Source organism: Myotis nattereri, assembly GCF_964212035.1.
Source record: "Myotis nattereri genome assembly, chromosome: 16".
Lineage (NCBI taxonomy): Eukaryota > Metazoa > Chordata > Mammalia > Chiroptera > Vespertilionidae > Myotis > Myotis nattereri.
This window is the reverse complement of record NC_138091.1, coordinates 44,452,786-44,473,509: the sequence shown is the minus strand read 5'-3', so window position 1 is coordinate 44,473,509 and position 20,724 is coordinate 44,452,786. Positions and strand designations below refer to the sequence as shown.

Here is a 20,724-nt window from a genome sequence, read left to right as displayed (position 1 = left end):
AATACAGAACATCTGTTTTGGGGTGTGGTTATACCAAGTATTATCTCACAGATGGAGGGAAGTGGCAGAGAACTAATCAAAATCCCTTTTGTGGGGTAGTTTTTAGTAAGGAAAATAAAATAAACTTAGAACAATATTGCATTTTTCCCTACCCCTCAACTTGTAGAATGACATCCTGTATATCTGGTCAACCATTCCAGTTTAACACTTTAGTGTTAGGATCAATTTTTATCATTTTTTAATTAAAGGAGAACATAGAAAAGTATCCAGAGTTCTTCCAGTTTCATATAGAACTCCAAATAAATGTTCACAGAATGAAAAACATTTCTGTACAAACATTTAAAATGGCCTGCAATAAAAATGCAGACAAGCAGAATTAATCACCCTTCCATGATCCATTTGGTGACAACCCCTCCAGGAGGGGTTCAGTTGCATATTTCTGCAGCAAAGGAAGCTGGAGATGTGACTGGCCGAACTTCTAAAATCCCCAAATCTCCCAACAGGTACCAAAAAGGTTCATTTGTATTGACAGTTCACTTGCATTTACAACTATATCCTTCTTAAATCATTTCTTTCAGTCCTGCTACCTAAACTTTAATCTTACCAAAAAAGTTAGAATTTCAGTTCTTGTTAACAATGCACATAAATCCAAACGTGTAAAATATTACAAAATTCTTTCAAAATCTTCAAATACAACACAAAAATTGTTCATCTTTATAAATTGAAAAATTTCCCCCCACGACTAAAATAGTTTCCCCACCCACCTGAAAAATCCGGAACTGAAATTTTCTGTTTAGCAAAATGTCCCAGTAGAACAGCCCCGCGTACAGCTGGGTGGACTACAAATCAGTCCCGTGGAAACTTCCCTCCCACCCTCCGTTCCTGAGCCCCCTCAGGGCTCTTGCTTGATGTAGAAGTTGGCAGAGCCATTGCTTTCCGGGTCAGATGCTCCTTGCAGGAAACTGTAGTCCTCTCCATCTATCAACTCCTCCTTCAGCTGCAATGCAGTCACTGCGTGAGAGAGACCAAGGTACGGGATGTCACTAAGCCTTTCTGGAATATTCAGACTGCTTTTAATCTTCAGGTTCCACCAGCTTTACGGTGAAGTACAAACATTTTAATTTGCAAAATGTATTAGCAGTTAAGGAAAGTTCCAAAATAGAATACTGCATAGTGGACACTGCACAATAGATATCTTCAACAAAATAGTCAAGATAAGAGAGATCCCTAATTTGACTAGAATAATTAAAATTTTTCTTATGGTTAAGTATTCACTTTTATGTCAATGTCTATACAAACAATGCTCTATTATCTTGCATGGTCCTGAGCTATATTTAAAAACTAACACCACAATAAATATGACTTTAATATAATCTTATTAACTCCAAGGAGTACCTTTATTAAAAAGACTCCCGGTGGAAAAGAGATATAAATCTGATATACAAAGTATTACCTATAATATAAATAGAATATAAAGTATATAAATAACATACTAATAAAATAAACTGATTGTTAGGTAAAATAAAAAATTTATTGACATCGGCAATCTGAAAATAATTGGTGCAAAATGGCTAACATTACCAATGGGCTCACTTAATGGCAGTACTGCCTACCTGAGTTCTCATCTGACGATTTGCTTTTTAATGAAAAACAAACCAAAAACAAAACAACCAACCGTATAGGCAGTCCTCAATTTACAAATAGGTCACGTTCTAATTGGTCTTTATTTTTATGGAGAATTATTTTTCAGTTTCCAATATTTTCAGTGGAGTTTAGATTTCTGGATAGCCACTCAAATCATGCTAGTCAGAAATTCTAGTGACAGAAAGGCTCTTTCTATTACATGGGCAAGGATGAAGACAAAAAAAATTTTCCTTGCTGGGTCCAGCACTGGTCTTTTTTTTACAGAGAGGAAGGGAGAGGGATAGAGAGTTAGAAACACTGATGAGAGAGAAACATCGATCAGCCGCCTCCTGCACCCCCTCCACTGGGGATGTTCCCGCGACCAAGGTACATGCCCTTGACCGGAATCAAACCTGGGGTCCTTGAGTCCGCAGGCCAATGCTCTATCCACTGAGCCAAACCGGTTAGGGCATGGTCTTTTTTTAAAAAATATTTTTTACGGACCCAGTCCTGGGTCATTAAAATATTTTTTATGTGCCCAGATTGGGAATGAACCAGCAAGCTTTTGGTACACGTGCCGATGCCATCCAACTGAGCCACACCAGCCAGGGCCCAGCACTGGTCTTATGCAAAAATTAGCTGTTTAATTATGGGATTTTGCTAACTCTTTTTATAAGCCCCTCAAGTTAAATGGCTGTCCCTTGGCATAATTACTCAGTAACTTCCGACTGTTCTAATTCCTTTCCCTGAGAGCTACCCCTACTTCCTACAGAACTCATTCCTTCCAAAAAATCGCTTTCCCACTTTTTAAATAAAAATGACCCCAGTCCTGGCCAGGTGGCTCAGCTGGCTGAAGCATCGTCCCACACGTCAAAAGGTGAAGGTTCAGTTCCTGGTCAGGGCACATACCCAGGTTGGGGATTCGATTCCCAGTTAGGGTTCATATGGGAGGCAGGCCAGATGATGTCTCTCTCTTTCCCTTCCTCTCTCTGAAAAGAAAAAAAGATCTCAGCTAGGTGTTAAAAATAAGTCTTAATAACAGCCAACCTTCAAGAGTTGTGTTCAGGTTTCTTAAAAAGTTATTGTTGAACCAAAATTGAGTTGGTCAAGTTTCATAGAATTTCAAGAACAGGTGATCTTATATAGCATACTCACTGGAACCTAATCCATGGTGAGCAATGCTAAGTTTCTTCGCCCAGATCTGCTAAATCAGAGGCAACAACTGTGCTTTCCCCATCTTACCTTGGTTCATTTTAAATTTGATTATTTTGAAACCAAGAGATTTCACACAAAACCCTGGCAACAGGAGACCAGCACTGGGGAGGGCTCTGAGCAGTGGGGGCGGCTGGCTGCTGCTCTCTTGGCAGCACCGGCAGCACAGGGCTCCCACCCCCGCGTCACCATGTCTGGCTCACGGAGGAAACCTGCTTGCTTTCTGCAGGCACAGGCTCACAGAAAAGGAAAAAAGTGCTGTCTCCTCCATTATGGATCTTTTCATCACAACTGGAGGGGATGTGTATATATAGAATGTCAAGTGGGAACTGCCTACACAGAAAAAACAGTTGATTTATGAGGAGAACGAGGGCTCTGTTTAGATGAGCAGTAAGCCAACTAAGTTTTCACAGAGGAGTAAATAGTGTATGCATAGAAAAATACCATGTCTTGATTTTAGTTACAAAAGATTAGTTTCAAAAATAATGGTCTTTGATATCTTATTTAATAATTAAAAGAATAATTGTTACAGAGATGCCAATTCATCTTATTTTACTTTGTTACTTGTTTTGGTAATGATGTTAAAAAAACGCAATAGCCCAAAGACAGAAAAGTGAATATACTATACCCTAATAATAGCAAAACAAATACCAATCAGACTGTTGAAAGGTAAAGCAAACAAGACTATGCAGTTTTCCTTTCTTTAAAAAAGTACTTAATAAAAATGCTTTTTCGAAGAATAGCAAGTATATATCCTTTAAATCTAACCAACATGCATTAATTGTTAAGGACGTCTGAACAATACCATGAAAATAAACACACAAAAAGAAAAAAAAACCAAAAAACCCAAGTTTCATTAAAGGTGCAGTACCCACAATAAAAGGTTGATTAAAACAGTATCTTGTTATATGATGATCAGATGGCTAAATGAATGAAAAAGAATTAACGTGCTTCAAGACCAAACATGTTCCATTCAAACAGATGTTGATTTTTTAAATGCAAGAAAGGTAAATTGAGATTCTAAAGCACATCCTGAAACTATGTGCATTTATTATTAACACCAAATTTCTGGATTATGCTTCTACTCATGTTAAAATATGGAAACAATATGCTTAAAAAAAAGTAACTCAAGATAAAGGTGAAACATTCACTCAGATGTGGAATGTTCTAATGCAGGTTTTGTTTTAATGGAACCTAAAATAAAGCCTGCCCGGTATCTTCACACTAATCGTTTCTCCTTTCCAGGTCTCATTCTCAATGAAGGATGGATGAAATAAAATAGATCCTGTGGCTACATTTCACTTTCTACACAAATGCACTTTTCCTTAGCTCTATTTTTAAAAGGAGTCACTTTGCTGACTCTAGTCATTAACATTTCAGGAGACACACTAATGGGAATCACATTTTCCTAGCAAGAAGCCCGTAAATACAATAAACTCAACAGCTAATCAACCGCAGCTCTGACATAGTTCAGACATCGTAGTCCCGTTTCGCCAGAGTAAGACCACATGGGTCCCACAGACGTGCTCCTGCTCAGAGGACGCTGCAGACACTGGTGGGAGAAGGAAACCTCTGAGGCCTGAGTTCCCACCACAGCATCTAGCTAAGTTCCTGGGTTCTGCCAATCCCAGAAGTTGTTTCATTTGACACGAACCAGTCACCGCTCACAAAACGTGACGCCCATTTTCAAAATCAGTCTAATTCCTAAAGACAATACAATTAAAGTCCAATAAAAATTCAAATACAACCAGAGCTCACAATATCTATAGTTAATTACATACGTTGAAGAAGACGATTTCATATGCAACAAGTACAAAAAGATACAATTAAAGAGACAAACAAGAAAGAAAACGGTAATGTTCTTTAGATAGACTTTGAAGTTTCTTCCGTTAAAGAGCAGATAAACTTGGGTTTGCAGTCCTAATCTATTACATATATATACATATATGTGTGTAATTTCCTCTCGCTATAAGGACATCAGAGAAAACAGACTGGGAAGGATCAAGATGACCTAATAACACCGTTAGGCAAAAACTAAAGAACACATCTTAAAATGGCAAAAAAAAAAAAAAAGGCTGATAACTTGAGGTGCAAAAATATTACCAACCAACCAATTAAATAAATAAATTAGCAAACAGAGGAATGAGAAGAAAGCAGGTATCAGTCCCACCTTAGTTTTCAATGTACAAAAGGCGTTTTAAACAATGCGGGGCCGGTAAAACCACCTGGTTTAAAGCAACAGTTAGGATGTGGCAGAAGATATGCCAAGACGGACACAGCTGTGGTTCTCAGCCATCTGACCTGTGCTCACACCCACGATAGTTCATCCCACGCAAATGCAGTCTGTCGGAGTGCAAAACCTTCTGTAGTCTTCCTGACAACCTACCAACTCGGCCTAACCAATTAAACTCAAATGAAATACAACTCAATCATTATACGTAAGTAAACATGAAATTATGGAAACAAATTTCACTAAAATTCAACACCAAAATTAGCCGGGTTCTGTATTTCCAAGTCCATGTTACTTCAACGAAAGATTGTGGTAAATATTATCACCAGAACCAAGATTACACTGAACCACAAAATACATCCTTTCTAATGAATGAGATGCTATGGAATGCTATGATCAAAGCCTCATCTTTGGATTTGATTAATCAGATAGATCCCTAATGGCACATTTCTCCCCCCAACCCCCGTCAAGTCAAACAGAACTCTGTAAGGCAAATGTTCAACTATTTCAATGAAACCATGAACTAATCCAAGTTGCCTAACAATTCCATAAACTGAAAGTATAACTTTACCCTAATTTAAAGCTCAGAAATGGTTTATAACAAGATAAAAAACCTTCTTTCCCTGATGACTCATCTTTCACTAGGAGTGAAGTGACTATCGAGGAGGACTAGTGAAAATGAAGTTTTCAGTGGAAAGAAATGAAAAACTTAATGAGTCCGCACCTGGCATGCCAGACCTCGTCTCCCACCACCCTGCCCAGACCTGGCCCTCTGCAGTACCTGAGGTGTGAGGCCACTAGTTACCTGTTTTGAGGCTGGGACTGAACTCTTGGCTAGTGCTGGGAGGTGGGAAGGCCTCCAGGGCTGTCTGTGCTGGCAGGGTTCGATATGGAGGAGGAGTCAACTCTTCGTCACCAGAGAAGCTCCTCCGCACCCCACCTGTCATGGGCAGGCTCGACAAACTGACAGGCTTCTTCCCAATTGGCATCTTCCTCTCTAAATATCAAGTCAAACTAAAGTAAGCTTTTACTTACACGCCGGGCAAGAAAAGTGCATTATATAACTAGGAAAAGTCTTGCTGCATAAGATACTCTGAAAAGAGAACTATGCAAGATATTTATTTCTAAAAACAAGGAGAGTGTGTGTGTTGGGGGTAGATAATGGGAGAGGGTATATCTAGACTTTGAGAGTCTGGTGATCCTGCTTCCTGACTCTCAAATAAATTTAAAACAAAAGAAAGCAAAATGAACTAGAGAGAGCATTACTAGTATGGAAAATGGCTGGCTAATTTCCTTCAAAAAACTGTTAGCTTGAGAGGAGTTGAAAATTCTATGCAAGGGAGAGAGGGTTTAGCCTGGCTGAGTAGCTCAGTTGGTTAGTGTTGTAGTTCCGATATACCAAGTTTGTGGGTTTGATCCCCGGTTAGGGCACATACAGGAATCAACCAATGAATGCATAAATAAGTGGAACAAGAAATTGATGTTTGTTTCTCTTTCTCCTCTCCACTCTAAAAATCAATAAACAAAGTTTTATAAGCCCGACTAGCATGGCTCAGTGGTTGAGTGTGTTGACCCATGCACAGGAGGTCACAGGTTGGATTCCTGGTCAGGGAACATGCCAGGGTGTGGGCTGGGTCCCCAGCCAGGGGTGCACAAAAGGCAGCTGACTGATGTTGACGTTTCTCTCTCATCAATGTTTCTCTCTCTCCCTCCCTCTTTCTAAAATCAATAAAACTTGCTCTAGCTGGTTTGGCTCAGTGGATAGAGTGTTGGCCTGTGGACTGAAGGGTCCTGGGTTCAGTTCCAGTCAAGGGCACATGCCTAGGTTGTGGGTTCCATCCCCAGTAGAGGGCGTGCAGGAGGCAGCTGATCAATGATTCTCTCTCATCATAGATGTTTCTATTTCTCTCTCTCCCTCCCTCGCCCTTCCTCTCTGAAATAAAAATATATTAAAAAATAAAATCAATAAAAACTTATTAAGTTTTCAATTGTTTTCATGGGGTAGCATTTCACTGCCCATATATGCCCAAACACCAACCTTCGGAGATAAACAGTTTAATATATTATCTGGATGGCAGGGTTTCACTGATATGATATGTGCTCCCCTAACTTTTGGTTTATAATACGCAATTTTAGAAAACACGAGTATTTCTTGGCGCCCTCCTGTGGACATTTTGAGAACAACACCATAGTTAGGGATTAGTTGAAATAGTGCCCTCTTGTGGGCAATCTGAGAACAGCACCCTAGTAAGGGATTACTTGCAATAGCGCCCTTTTTAAATTATTATTTTTAACATCTTTATTGTTGAAAGTATTACATATTCCCTCCCTTCTACCCCCATTGACCCCTTCTAGCCCGCCCTGACCCCAGACCCAGGCCTTCACCACGCTATTGTTTGTGTACAAGTGTGGAAAACACTTGTATTTCTTATTCTGAAGAGCAGTTCTAAAATTTAAAGCATGTTACCTGCAAGTTCTTAAGCAATCTAATTTTTTTTTTTGAAATATCCTTTGGTTATAGTTTCATAAGGAAACATAAGCCTTCAAAAATTTATACAATGTTTTAATTAATAAAAAAGAAGATATTCTAAACTTTGTAAATACTGAACCAAGCATACTTCATTAGTCAGGATGAAAGCTGAAGAATACTTACATATACCTGTGAATATAAATTGTATTTGTTTTCTTCCAGAGTATACAAATGACCCAGGCGAGGGCAATCAGAAATTATGCTTCACAAAATCAAGACTAAAAGATAAATCTAAGTCAGACTGTATTCCTATGTAAAATGATCTGGACACTAAGCTATTAGTGAGCACACATTCACCTCAATTGCCAAACTGAACTCATGTACAGCCATCATTTAGACTTTTCCTAATGCCAGGACAATCTCCAACTCTACTACTACTACTAGCCCCTGAAGATGACACAGAAACAGTGCTGGTTTTCTGGCTCTTAAATGACTAAACCTTGAGGGAAAAAAGGCTTTTCAGACTGAACGGAGCACATGCACACAACAGTCTACAGGACCCTCTTGGCAGAGTATGACTTATTTTCCAAAGCACTGGTTACCAGTTATCCTTTTATAGCATGAACACAGCTCATTACAAAACAAGCTAGAATAACGAAGCCAAGCAACTATTTCTGTAAGACATAAGCACTACCAACCAATACACTAATGGATGATTCTGGATACACAAAGACCAAATAGTTAAAAGAAAACAACAGAGCCAGAATATAATAATCTGTGGGCAAAGTTCCAACAAATGAAAGGTTTTGTGGCCTATCTGCTATTGATATAAATCTGAACGCAATGGGTGACTTAGGTTCCTGGACCCCAAATTCTTTCTTATTTGGTAAGTAAAGTTTTATGGGGAAAATTTCTAACAAATACTTTGTTGACTAATATAAAAAAACAAAAGGAGCAAATAGTTCCCTTATAATGAAGACTGCTTATTCTTCATTCATGTGGCACAATTCCTTATCCTCAATTCCAAAATTCCAAGTTTCTATAAAACTTTGGAAACAAAATCAGACCTCATGTGGTAATACTCTTTATAATCTTTATTTGGCCCATTTAATGTAAATATTTATATATAGTCTGCTTCATAAAATGCTCCAGAGTCTGCAATGGGTGCTACATTAGTGTATACTACGCACACTATACTTTTCTAAAATCCAAAGAATTCTGAATTCCAAAACACATCTGGCCCCACGGGTTTACTAATAAGAGAATCTGAGACCATAGTTCTTCCCTTCTACGTCCAAAGGACAATTTAAAGACATTAGATAGAAAAAAATAGACATCAGAGATCATCCCATAACATGAGCAATTAAAAGGTTAAAGAACACATACATTTATAGCTGAATTCTTTTTTCCCAGCTAATCCAGCAATCTGATGGTGTTAAATGTCACTAAAAACTGGGGTACTGATATTATCACTTCATATTTCTTCCTATGTTCCTACCACACTAGGCTCCATAAGCCAGAAACAAACCCGCCAAGTGCCACACTAGAGAGGCGTGTGAATTGTGTATACAATAGTCAGAAACTAGTAGTGAAAAATATCATCTCATAACCACTGAGTAATAAAAAACATTCTGACATTCAACATCTTGGAAAGAAATTTCTGGAATCTCAAAGTCTTGTCCAATAGAAAGAGAAAAGACAGCTCAAGCAGCCCACGCTCGTCAACCGTACAGAAAGCTTAGTGCTCACATCTACCCCGGCTGGTCCACTGACCACGTTCCCGGTGAATTCTCCCTCGTCATTTCCAGATAAATGGGAAATCACTTTGGCTGGCCTGGTCTGGCAATGCTCTCTGCAGTGAATATCAGACGGCAAGCAGCTAGTGGGCAAAATAACTCTGGGCCGCTGGGAAACTCATGCCTCCAATACAGAAGAGAGGGTAGGAGACAGGCCTAGAAGCTCTCACTCCTGTGAGGCGGGTCTGGGTTCTGTGCTGGAAGGAAACCCAAGCACCAGTGCAGTGGTTGGTAGAAGTTTTCAAGTTCCCGCAGGAAGAATTATAAACCAACAACTATGACCGGGAAGGTTAGGACATATTTATTTATTTTTTTAATGCTTCTTCAGTCTCCTGGTTGCTAATGAGACAGATTAGCACTTATTTGAAGTTACGGCAAGTCAGTTGGGAAAAAACTGACTTAGTCTTAACCCTCAAATGTACTTTTTACTTTTAAAAATATCTTTCCATAAAAAAAATTGTATCTTAGAATGAAATATTCCATGACCATCTTCAGGAAGAGAATCTGTGGCTCTCTATGGTGGAGAAAAAAGATTTTAAAAGCATCAGAGCTAGCCCTGACCGGCTGATAAAGCATCCGTCTGTGGAGTGAAGGGTCCCAGGTTCGATTCTGGTCAAGGGCATGTACCTTGGTTGCAGGCAAAACCCCAGTAAGGGGTGTGCAGGAGGCAGCTGATCGATGTTTCTCTCTCATCGATGTTTCTAACTCTTTATCCCTCTCCCTTCCTCTCTGTAAAAAAATCAGTAAAAAAAGAAAAAGAATCAGAGCTATCAATATATTTGGCTATTAACCCCAGTAACCATTCATTGTAAGGTAAAATAGAAAAAGCATATTTTAAAAAAAATTTCTTAAGTTTGACTTTGCTAGCCATCCACTTGAATTTCTTATAAGTACTGTTCTAGAGTTTAGTTTTATAAGAGTTTTGGGTTTATTAGGCTCCAAGTCTATTATAAGCATCAAGCATCTGCTATTAAAATTTTTAAATAAAAATGTTTTTTTAAAATTAATTTCCAGTAGGTTAACATATTATTTCAAGAATCATTTGTAGATTCTATTCTTTACCATATATGTTATAATCATTTTTCCTGTCAATTAAAATATGTGGTTCTCATTATTGCAAATGTTTGCCTTTTATGGCATACTGCACCTTTAAGTGTAATACACAATGCACAGTCATCAGCTCTCACAAGGGATATCACTTTTTGTGCAAAAACACCGTGACCCCCATTGGCTAACAATTTAGGAAATGTATATAAACACCATGTGGTGACCCACTTTTCTTATGTCCTTTGTACTGCTGGGACTTAGCCTTTTTCTTCTGTTTTGATGAACCTGATTGGCTTTCTCTTGTCGCTGAAAGATAAAAGGGAAAATTGGTACAAGATAATTGCTTACCACTAACCATAGGTACAACTTAAATGAACTATCTTTACCAAGAACTGTTATACTTGTAAAATTACATGATGCTTTGAAAACAAGAGTGCTTGTTCTGATAAAACCATAAGCCTCAATACCAGACAGATTCCACTATCTATTCAATAAGCACTTACCATATTCCAGTAAATTATTGGCCTATCATTTTAAACTCATTAAAATAGGCCTACTTTAATGTGGTAAGTGCTCTTACTATTGTGTTTCTATAGTCATTAGGAAACTCACTATTGAGTTTGCACGGCCATGGTACACATGCTCTAATTCTGTGATACTGTTTTTGAGTCCTAAGATCTTACCTGGCAACCAATCAGACATACGTATATTCCTGTCCTGTGAGCTCACAAGATGAGCATTGTGAGACAGTCCACAGAAGAATTGCTGACTTACAAAAGGACACCTTTCTGTATACCAACTTACACTGTGATGCGGGAGGCTGTAGTTGATATCCAGTTAATTGACACCACCCTACAGGATAGAGGTCAGGAGACTCACAGTCTACCCACTGGTCATATTCTTCTTCCCATCCATCAAAGTGTATCCTCAAGAGGCGATGAATGATTCGAGTGACTGTGGCTACACATATTAAACGTGGCTCCATGAGATCTACTGCTTCTAACTTCATTCCGACACGAAATCCGTGATTTGGAACATCCTGACATGGAGAAGCAAAACATTAATACTGATGAGAAGACGAATGCATAACTCCAGTATCACTATGAGAGGGAAAGAAAGAAAGCAACATAACCACATAATGTAATTTAAACCAAAAATTCCCCAATAATTCTTTAGTCATTGAAACGTGTGAAGGTGAAGCATTTAAGAACTAGATAGGCCACGTATTCATTTTTATGTTACTCAGATTAAAAAATGAAACCCTGTTTGGAAACAAGCTTCACTTCCTAGGTAAAGGAAGTATTTATATTGTTTTATTACTCTCTATTTTTTAAAATATAAATCTCAAAAAAAAAAGGAAAGAAAAAAAATAACAACAAAAATAAAAAAATATATATATAAATGTCCACTAAGAAATTCTAATAAAAGCAAAGATAGTTCCTCAATAATGATGTACATTTTTGTGTACAATTCCACATAATCATGCCATCAGTGAAATTTACCTTATTAAATAGTTTTACTGGTGCTGCAATGGAGCCAGTTTCCCTGAGGTAGTCAAACCATTTAAAAGGAAGTTTAGTGTAACCTGTGGGACACAACTGGTTTAAGTAGCAGTTCATTTAAAATTAGCATAATACTAAAAACAGGTAACAAGCAACTCAGCACAGGCTCAGGTTTGAGGTTATAATTCTCACTCTGATACTGTTGAGTCTCACAGCTCCTCCATGTTATAAAGGTTTTCCTTCTTTTCTAGACAGACCCTGGTATACCCACTTATCCTAATGCAAACGCGACTCTCCCTTCCTCTGACACCACAGGAACTACACACTTCTGCTTTCTCAACCCTAGGCTTAGAACAGTCCAGAATCTAACACCTTCCAGCGACATTCTTTTCTTTACAAGAAAGAAAACTCACTGAACAAATGCTATTTTTTATAGACATCTGGGTTTGCCCCCCCGCCCCTTCTTTTCTTAAAAGAAAAACCATAGGCTCAGGTGTTAAAATCAGAGAAGTTGTTAGTTAAGCCACGAGAGCTATTTAAGGTTCTACCTTCTTTTAAAAAGCCACATGACTCTAAAAATGGAAACTTGCCCCCTCAACACTAAAGTATCTATTAAAAAAAACAGTTAAATGTATGCAATAACCTATTGAGCTTAATCACCATTTCAACAGGGCTTGAGAATACAAATTCATATTATAAAGTATATGGATTCTCAGAAAAAATTCTATACTAACAATTTATTAAAGCTACCTGGAATATAGTGCTTTGATTTTAGACCATCTCACAGCTCTTATGGTGTGTGCATATATTCATATATGCAATATATACATAGATATTCACACAGCAAGAAGCCTAGAGCTGTGTTAAATGTTGTAAACAGATATCACATAAAAGGAAAGCAAGAATGAAAACCCAGTATGTGTATTAGGATGAAGTACCTCTAGGTGGAGTAAGTTCAATCATGTTAATTTCACAGAAACCAACAGGGAAAATAGAAGGGGAGGTTGCATGATAACAGAACCAGTCAGATCCATCTGCTGCTTCTGAGCCATCGATCCCAATCATTAGGAATCCGTCAGCCAGCACCTTTTAAATGAAAAGAATTCCAAGTATTTGAAATTAGACACCATTATTTTTTAAAAAACATTGATTTTTACAGAGGGACAGAGAGTTAGAAACATCAATCAGCTGCCCCCTGCATGCCCCCTACTGGGGATCCAGCCCACAACCAAGGCACATGCCCTTGACCGAAATTGAACCCAGAACCCTTCAGTCTGCGGGCCGAGGCTCTATCCACTGAGCCAGACCTGTTAGGGCTAGACACCACTATTACAAAAATGACCCTTTAAGTTTAAGTAACATACTAAAGGAAAGGAAAATCTCAAAGATTTCTTAAAAGTGAAAAATGCTTGCCAGGGGAGTCTTAGACCTGAGAACTGAGAACCACTCTTTTAAATCTTTTCTTATAAGCAGTTTCAGAAAAAAAGGAAAAATAAAAAATAAAAAAAATAAAAAAAGAAAGTACTACCTACAAAAAGGAAGGAAAAGGCACAAAAAGTTAACACAGGAAACTGAAGATAAACTTGGCCTTGTTACAATTCTGTGTTGGACTAGTTTGGACCAGGAAGTAACTTAAAGGCAGCGACTCAAGAGGACAATCTTAAGCTATACAAGAGGAGAACCTCTGATAAGAATTCAAAGTCACTTTAAATACTCGTAACTGTCTCGTCTCCCCAGTGAAGACACACACACACACATTTTATGTCAAAAAGAATTCTATTAGGGGCCTCCTTCTCCTGTAACTTTAAAAACAGTTCTTATAACTGCATTCCTGTATTTTAAAACCCATTCTTGTACCTTTCTAATGGTTGCCACACATATTGTGGAAAGATTTAATGGGTCTATAGCTTCCAATTTCATTCCTTCCTTGAACCATTCCCCACTCTGGTCCACTTCTTTTACCTAAAGAATTACAGGAAAGCACATCACTGTTACAAATATTATCATTTTAATAATGAAAGTGTTACCAATTTGAAAAAGTTTACCAGATGGAAATACCAAATGCCTTCTCCTACCTACCTAATATTTTAATGAAGACTTTCATTAGGGAACAGAGAGAATTCAGGCAAACAGACAGAATTTAAAAATAATTATAATCAATAGTTGTGACACCTATGAATTATAAGGTCTTAATCCTTTTAAGTGAACAAATGTAATTGTGATTTCTATAATTTTAGGAAAAAAACCCCACAACCCTCTTTTAAACATAATTTACAAATGAGGGTTCTTATAAAAACTTCTTACCTTAGCAAATAAATGTGGTGGTGTATCAAAATGTCCATCCTGTTTCTTTGTAATATCTACAAGGAAAAGTTACATACTAATCTGTCAGCATTTGTGAGAAGACCAAAAACCACGTTTCTTTGAAGGTTTCAAACTCACAAGGTATGTATACACTAAAACACGGCAAAAATATATGCCTTCTACATTTATGATTAATAACCTTTAATAGTCTTTCTCTCTTCAGAGTACATGTGCCATTAAGTACACTCAGCCAATTAGAATGCTGATAATTCCCTAATGAGGGCATTATAACGTTAAGTGTGTTTTAATGTATTCAGTATTAAGTTTAACCACATGTAATTCTGCTATTTTGATTAAAATTGAATGGAAAGAGAAAGGATAAAGGTTTAGATCTTTCAAATGGGGTGGATAAGAAAAATGTAAGAAAACAAATGTAGTTGTGACCAGAAGTGCATTATTTTTTAATTGAAGATGAGTGGAAGAAGGAATTAGGACACAAATATTCTGTGTGAAGCTTCTCGATTACGGTAGAATAAGCTGCCCAGACAACTAGAATGCTATCTTTGACCTATGCTATTCTGTAGAGAAAAATAACCAGGTAGCAGACTTCAGCCTCAATGACACTGTCAATAGTTCTCATGACAGGTGCTTACCAGATCTTTTGAATCGATGGCCTATGCTTCGAGACCAGCCAATATGATGGATTAGTGGGCTGTGCATATGGCACCAGAAGTCATCTGTTTTATCTTCACTGTCTTCATACACTAGTCTTAATCGTCCTCCAATTACACTTTCCACCACTGCCACTCGTGTTCGACACAAATGTCTCTTGTCAACCACTTCTACTCTCATGCAAGGTTTGAAAGGATACTGCATACTTTCTGAAACCTTGAAACAAAAGCAGACAAAAACTCTTTGGGATCCATGACAGAAGTCTACAAATTATTTTACTATTGCACTATTAAAAATAATGATATTTGCCGAAACCGGTTTGGCTCAGTGGATAGAGCGTCGGCCTGCGGACTGAAGGGTCCCAGGTTCGATTCCGGTCAAGGGCATGTACCTGGGTTGTGGGCACATCCCCAGTGGGAGATGTGCAGGAGGCAGCTGATCGATGTTTGTCTCTCATCGATGTTTCTAACTCTCTATCTCTCTCCCTTCCTCTCTGTAAAAAATCAATAAAATATATTTAAAAAAAGAAAAAAAGAAAAAAAAAATGGTATTTACTACAGCTCCGGCTCACTAAATTAAAACAATTCCTTAAAAACTTGAAAGTTACTCCTTTCTACAGAGCTCTCATTTGACACTTCATTCCTTTTCTAAGATTCCATCTTTACCTTTTGCGAGAAGTCGGGAGGAAGTGTTTTGGCACCAGTAAGTCGTTTCACTAGAAAAGCTTTCCAGTTCGTATACTTATGATGAATAGCTAAAACAAAAGAAATAACCAGTTACACCTTAGTGAAGAGTGAATTGCTACATAAAGTATTTGTTAAAAAAAAAAGTAACACATTTCCTTGCAATTTAGAATATTAAGGTCCTGAAGAGGAACAAAAATAGAGAAAACAAATATGTCTTGCCAGCAATTAAGTTAATTGAAACCAAAAAATATATTCTTAATTTCTGTATCACCTTAATGTTACTATGAGTGAAACTGCATTTAAGTCTGTGCATTTATATCACAGTAAGGGTAATAAACTGCTTACTTCTAGGAGGGACAAGAGGCTTCCCACTGGCTGCACACCAGCCAACTGGACGGATATCAGAGCTACAGATATTGCACCAGAAGTCCAGAGCAGAGTCGTTTTCAAATCCTTCATATCTTAAAAGGGCATTGTAACCTGAAACCAACAAATTAATCACCACATAAGGAGAAAATCAATGAAATAAAATAGGACCTAGCTGCTGGTGATGGCTGTAAAACGTCAGTGTGTATCTGCCACAGAAACCCTTGCAGGGTTGAGAACAGATGGCTAGGCCCCAGCCCTGAGAGTTTGATTTAGCAGATCTTGGGTCAGTCTGAGAATGTGCATTTCTAACAAGTCCCCAGTGATGCTGCTGCCCCTGGTGTATGGATCAGACTTTGAGAACCATTTGTACAGTACAATTAGTTTTACTGTTTTCAAAGCCTGGCTTCCTCCTTAGAATATATTTCAATTTTACCCGTGGTTTCTTACATTTTAAAACAGAAATTCACAGTGAAAACAGAGTTGGGAAAGTTCTATTAGGCTGTGTAGTTTTGAAAATAAAAGAAAGAAGATTGTGTATGGTTAGTTAATAAAATCTTTTCAAGTCAGAGAAACACAGTTAAAATACATTTCAAAGAAATTATTTTACTCAGCTCAACAGGCGACCAATTATTCTTGGATAATTTGGATTTAGCTAATTCAAGAGTCTAAATTTTTCTGTCCTGTTTATTTGGAAATAAGACTTGAAAATGCTAAGTAAAGAAATTCAATAAACACAGATGAAAGTCTGTGAAATCACTTAAAAAACTATATGTACTAAACAAATAGGAAGATGTATTTTATAGAAATAACAGAAAGTATAAGATATAACCTATTTGTGATTTAATAAAATCTTATGTTGAAATAGATTAATGTTTAATTTAAGGTGTTTAGTAGAATAAAAGAGGCCAAATAAACTTATATTTTAGGACGGGAGCTACATTTAGTCAGCCTTTATATGTTAATATCTATGATAAAAATTTATAGCATTACACCTTTAGTTTTAAAATGCAGTAAGTCACAGAATAATTCATGGGTTTGCTAACTGTTGCTGAGCTCTAGTTCATGATTAACACCAGGCTCACTTCTAAAACATCACTAAAGTGGCTTAGAATAAGATATATGAGGCAATTCGATAAAACAGATGTGTAAAATCAGAGACGGAAGGTAGAAATAATTCTCGGATATTAAATGCAACGAATTTAAACACCTAGGACAGAAACAATATATTGCTGCTTCAAATTATGGTGTAGAGGATAAGAGTAGCATTTAGAGAATGCTTACATAGCAGGGGAAGCATTTCAAGGAAAAGATAGGAAATGAATTGGGTTATACGCCAAGTACAAAACATGGGACATTCTTGTGAGAGTAAGCAAAGGCACGGAGATGACAGAGAACACACTGTATGAGGGCAGAGGAAGATTAATCTCTTTAGAACAGATGACTTATATTGGGGAGCAACAAAAGATTTGGTCATTGGTGTACGGTGCAACTCAAATGGCTGTAAATGCTGGCCATCTTCACCCTTTAAGGACAAAGAAGCCAGAAAGGTCTTGAAGAAGAGCAACAAAAATAGAGAAATGCCTATTCATTTGTGCATTAAAGACATTTAATTTGGAAAAATGGAATTAAGATCATTTTTAGGTAAGTTAAGTCTATCGATGACTGGGGGAGAATTTCTGGATAGGACTAGAAAGAGCAGGATAAGACGCCTCTTCCAGTAATCTAAGGGTAACTTTTCTTATTTGAGTGGCTATCCCTCCCCTACAGTGCCCTGTGACACCACCACTCACTGAGCACCTTGTCATAAACTTTTTCAACGTTTGGCAGATGTAAGCTCACAGAAAAAAACCAAGTCTTACACTTTTGCACATCACCTGCCTACAGTGTCTAACAGAGTAAATACCTAATACATTTACTTCATGAGCAATAAGGTAATAAAGGATCAGGGTACACAAAAGCAGTGGACATGAAGAAAAAGGAAGAACTCAAGACACATGAAATTATCAAAACTAGTTTACTTTTGCTATTGTGACTCTTATCACTTTTTTTTTTTAATACTTCTACTGTGAGTTACTTTTCAAAGTATTTTCCTATTCCAGGGGTTGGCAAATTCTATTATGGCTCACAGATCTGGTCTGATTTGTTGTTGTTTTTAAATATATTTTTAATGATTTTGAGAGAAAGAGGAAGGGAGAGGGACAGAGAGAAACATCAAGGTGAAAGGAGAACATCAATTGGCTGCCTCCTGCACACCCCCCACCGGGGGATCGAGTCTACAACCTGGGCATGTGCCCTGACCTGGAGTCAAACCCACAACCTTTTGGTGCATGGGATGATGCTCAACTAACTGAGCCACACTGGCCAGGGCTGGCCTGATGTTTTATAGTTTGCCATCTAAGAATGGTTTTTACATTTTCAATGATTGAAAAAACAACAAAGAATAGTATTTCATAATAGGTGACATTTATATAAAACCCAAATTCAGTGGCTATAAAGTTTTACTGAAACACAGCCATGCCTATTCATTTGTGTATTGCTATAGCTGTTTTCATGCTACGATGGTCGAGTTGAATAGTTGTGACAGATTGTTTTGCCCAAGAAGCTGAAAATACTTATGTCTGGCTTTTAACAGAAAAAGTTTGCCAACCCCTGCCCTAATACCATATTTATTTATTTGGCAACATTTGCAAAATTTACAAATACGTTTCCTTAAAAGCTACACACATAATCGGCATTTTCTAGAACAAGATGCGTGCTTTTCACCTGCTAATTTTACAATCCCAGCAATCCAGAAGACTTTGGTAGGCAGGCTGCAGTCTGTATTGGGAACTTCTACTCTCACATTTTCTGAGATGTCACCCCAGCAGGTCCCCATAGGTGCCTGTCATATAAAAATTACTAAATTATCATCTTATTAACATAAAACCTAAAACATACCATTCAAAATTAAGCATTACTATCAATAAAAAAATATTAAACTAAAAATGCCATTTAATTCATTCACTTTTCTTTAAAAATATAATTGTTATTCCCCTTTTCACAGAATTCTACTTGTAAAAATCCAGTGACAAGGTCAAGCTCAAGATGAAAGAGGATTCACATGTATTAGAATAGATCCATGTCGACCAAAATTCAATACTGTCCTAATACAAGACTTGAGCAGCAATTTTTTAAAAACTGAATCACAACTTGAGGGACTTCACAGGATAAGGTTGACTTAAGAAACTCATTATTTTTAATATGCACTGAATAAATATACTTTAGTTTAATCTCTAATTTTAAAAGATCTCACCAAAGAGCAGAAAGAAAAAAATTCCCATCAGCAATGTGGTTTCCAATAACAAAGGAGAAACAAAACTTAAATATCTGTATTTTCAACTTAGTTAAATTCATAGGACAGAAATATAGCCTGATAAACAGACAAAAGCACTGGGTAAGGTTATTTAAAAGTGGGAGTTGAAGAGTTTCTGAAGATGCATACCATAGTAACTTGTTAAATAATTTGTTATTTCTAAATTTCTCATGCAGGAGTTACTGTAAACAAAAAGAAAACTTTCAATGTTAGAACCCGTAATCAGTAGCCTCCAGACTACTTTAACAAAAGGTTATTTTAACCTTTAACAAAAGGTTAAAATGAGGATTCAGAAAACCAACTAAACGACTATCACGAAGGGATTTTCCAAAATTCACATATGTTCCTAAATTACAATTTCCACCACATTTTAATCCTTATAACTTGAGGCCATTTACAATTATCTGGAGCGTATGCAATGGTAAATTAAATCAAATGAGTGAATTCAGGAATATAAATGCTAATAATACTAAACAGTCTCTATGGCCTTTGATATCAGCTCCAGGAAATATAATTCAGAACCTTGATCATGATTAGGTGAGATTATAAAAGACCTGATAGTACGAGCAAATCAGGAAAAGACAAAATAGCTTCAAGGCTCAAAGATGAGTAAACACAAAGCCATCCAGGAGTCACAGGATCTAGCCAATCTGAACACGGGGCAATGCTTTCCATGCAAAGCCTTCCATACATTGGCAAATGCTAACCCAATAGGAGGATTAGCCTAAAACAGTACACGAACCCTATCCTCTCAATACTTTACAGGGAACTTCTGAAGGAGAGGAAGAAAATGTCAAATGATACTGAGCTAGGATAAGTCTGGCACCAAACACAGAATCAATTTATGGCTATTGCTTGAAGTAGCAAATAAACTTGAAGACAATGGCCTATCTCAACTATGTGTGATTCTGGAAGGGTACCTGTAACTACCTCCCTGAGCTGTGCAAAAAAAAATAATACCACCGTCATGATGACCTCTTCCTGCTTTTTTAAAAAACGGAAATACTGGACTCTTCGGGTTCTGCTATCTCCCCCTGTATCACTCTAGACTGTAGGGCCATCCCTATTGCCAGCAGATATGACCAGAAAAGGAGAGGCTGGGAGGAAGATAGTAACACAGATTAAGCTAAGATAAATTAACACAAAGACCATGTATTCAATTCTGTGAGGATGGACCAATTAGAGTCGACAGATGTAGTTAAATGTATTGAATTAAGGTAGGGTATTCATTCATCCCTCTGTGTTTGGCTGCCAAATCTTATGGAATGGGTTTATTTTTCATTGAGAAGAAAGAGGCATGGTATTGCTGAGTAGCTGGGGTTTATATTGGCACATTGCTAAGTACATTTGGCAGACAGGACTCCTTTTTGAACTAGATATGACAATGTCATACTGATTTTTTTTAAAAAAAGCCTTAACAATTGTTTGGAGAAAATAACTTTTAGTCACATTAAAGAAAAC

At 37.3% G+C, this 20,724-nt stretch overlaps 1 protein-coding gene across 1 annotated transcript in view; it reads right to left on the bottom strand.

Moving 5' to 3' along the window:
* Positions 1 to 240: 240 nt before the first annotated feature.
* Positions 241 to 20,724, bottom strand: part of MBTD1 (mbt domain containing 1) — a 44,941-nt gene continuing 24,457 nt past the window's right edge. The window contains exons 8-19 of the mRNA XM_081109258.1: positions 18,675 to 18,792; positions 15,888 to 16,022; positions 15,522 to 15,610; positions 14,838 to 15,072; positions 14,185 to 14,240; positions 13,738 to 13,842; positions 12,819 to 12,966; positions 11,881 to 11,963; positions 11,183 to 11,417; positions 10,607 to 10,684; positions 5,871 to 6,062; positions 241 to 1,011 (exon numbers count right to left, since the gene is read on the bottom strand). Of these exons, the coding sequence (XP_080965384.1) occupies positions 893 to 1,011; positions 5,871 to 6,062; positions 10,607 to 10,684; positions 11,183 to 11,417; positions 11,881 to 11,963; positions 12,819 to 12,966; positions 13,738 to 13,842; positions 14,185 to 14,240; positions 14,838 to 15,072; positions 15,522 to 15,610; positions 15,888 to 16,022; positions 18,675 to 18,792 (1,593 nt within the window). The 3' untranslated portion in view covers positions 241 to 892. The remainder of the gene's footprint in view (positions 1,012 to 5,870; positions 6,063 to 10,606; positions 10,685 to 11,182; positions 11,418 to 11,880; positions 11,964 to 12,818; positions 12,967 to 13,737; positions 13,843 to 14,184; positions 14,241 to 14,837; positions 15,073 to 15,521; positions 15,611 to 15,887; positions 16,023 to 18,674; positions 18,793 to 20,724) is intronic.